This window comes from Vollenhovia emeryi, unplaced genomic scaffold, assembly GCF_000949405.1.
Source record: "Vollenhovia emeryi isolate VEMERY1.0 unplaced genomic scaffold, V.emery_V1.0 DF939147.1, whole genome shotgun sequence".
Lineage (NCBI taxonomy): Eukaryota > Metazoa > Arthropoda > Insecta > Hymenoptera > Formicidae > Vollenhovia > Vollenhovia emeryi.
In genome coordinates, this window is record NW_011967219.1 from 1681847 (window position 1) to 1682687 (window position 841).

General features: G+C 26.6%; 1 protein-coding gene across 1 annotated transcript in view; it reads left to right on the forward strand.

Annotated features, from left to right (window-relative positions):
• LOC105566092 overlaps window positions 1-562 on the forward strand; it is a 4609-nt gene extending 4047 nt beyond the window's left edge. The window contains exons 5-6 of the mRNA XM_012019821.1: window positions 28-150; window positions 236-562. Coding sequence (XP_011875211.1) covers window positions 28-105 — 78 coding nt within the window. The 3' untranslated portion in view covers window positions 106-150; window positions 236-562. The remainder of the gene's footprint in view (window positions 1-27; window positions 151-235) is intronic.
• The last annotated feature ends 279 nt before the right edge of the window (window positions 563-841 follow it).

Sequence of the window (841 nt, forward strand, 5' to 3'; positions counted from 1 at the left end):
TTTCTACGTTTATTGCATGCTCGCCAGAAATTCTTCAGCCATTGCCAAAAGTTACTCAAGGTAAAAGACGTAAAAGCCGCAATAGAGGAAAAACTGCAATTTTAACTTCATCGCCATACAAGGCTTTGCTGGAAGCTGCTAAAAAAACAAGTAAGTAAAATAAAGAAAAAAGTTAAATTAAATTAAAAAGACAATTTAAAAGTTTTTTACAAAACAATTTAATTTAAAATTTTAGCACCTAATGCAGAGAAGAAAAACATGCAGAAGAAAATATTAAAAACAAACAAATATGGACAGAAAAGACGAACATATAAAAAGGATAAATCTTGCGATACATCTTCGAAAGAAAATGATACTCAGTGCCTTTATTGTAATGAATTGTATTCAACGTCAAATGAAGGATGGATAAGATGTTCTTCCTGTTTAAATTGGGCTCACAATTCATGTGCTGGAGTCGATGACAAGGAGGATATTATATATTTTTGCACCTACTGCTCTTAAAATGTTTTTTTTATTTGATAATAAGTGCTATGAATAAATAATATAATTATTATTAAAATCCAATACTACATTAGTATATTTATTGCGTATTTAAAAAAAATCATTTTTAATAAGTTTTAAACATTAATGTATAAGAAATATATAAGTTTCGTGAGGAGTCCCATTATGCCCCGCATAAAATGATAATCAGATTTAGTCATGGTCTCAATAAAATAAAAATTTCGTCCTTTTAAACTATTCTTTCACAGTAAAACTTATATTTTTTTTCTTATAGTAGACATTTCAAAGAATATTTTCGTAAAAAAATAATTCATTTATGTATTTTCATTTTGCTTAAAAT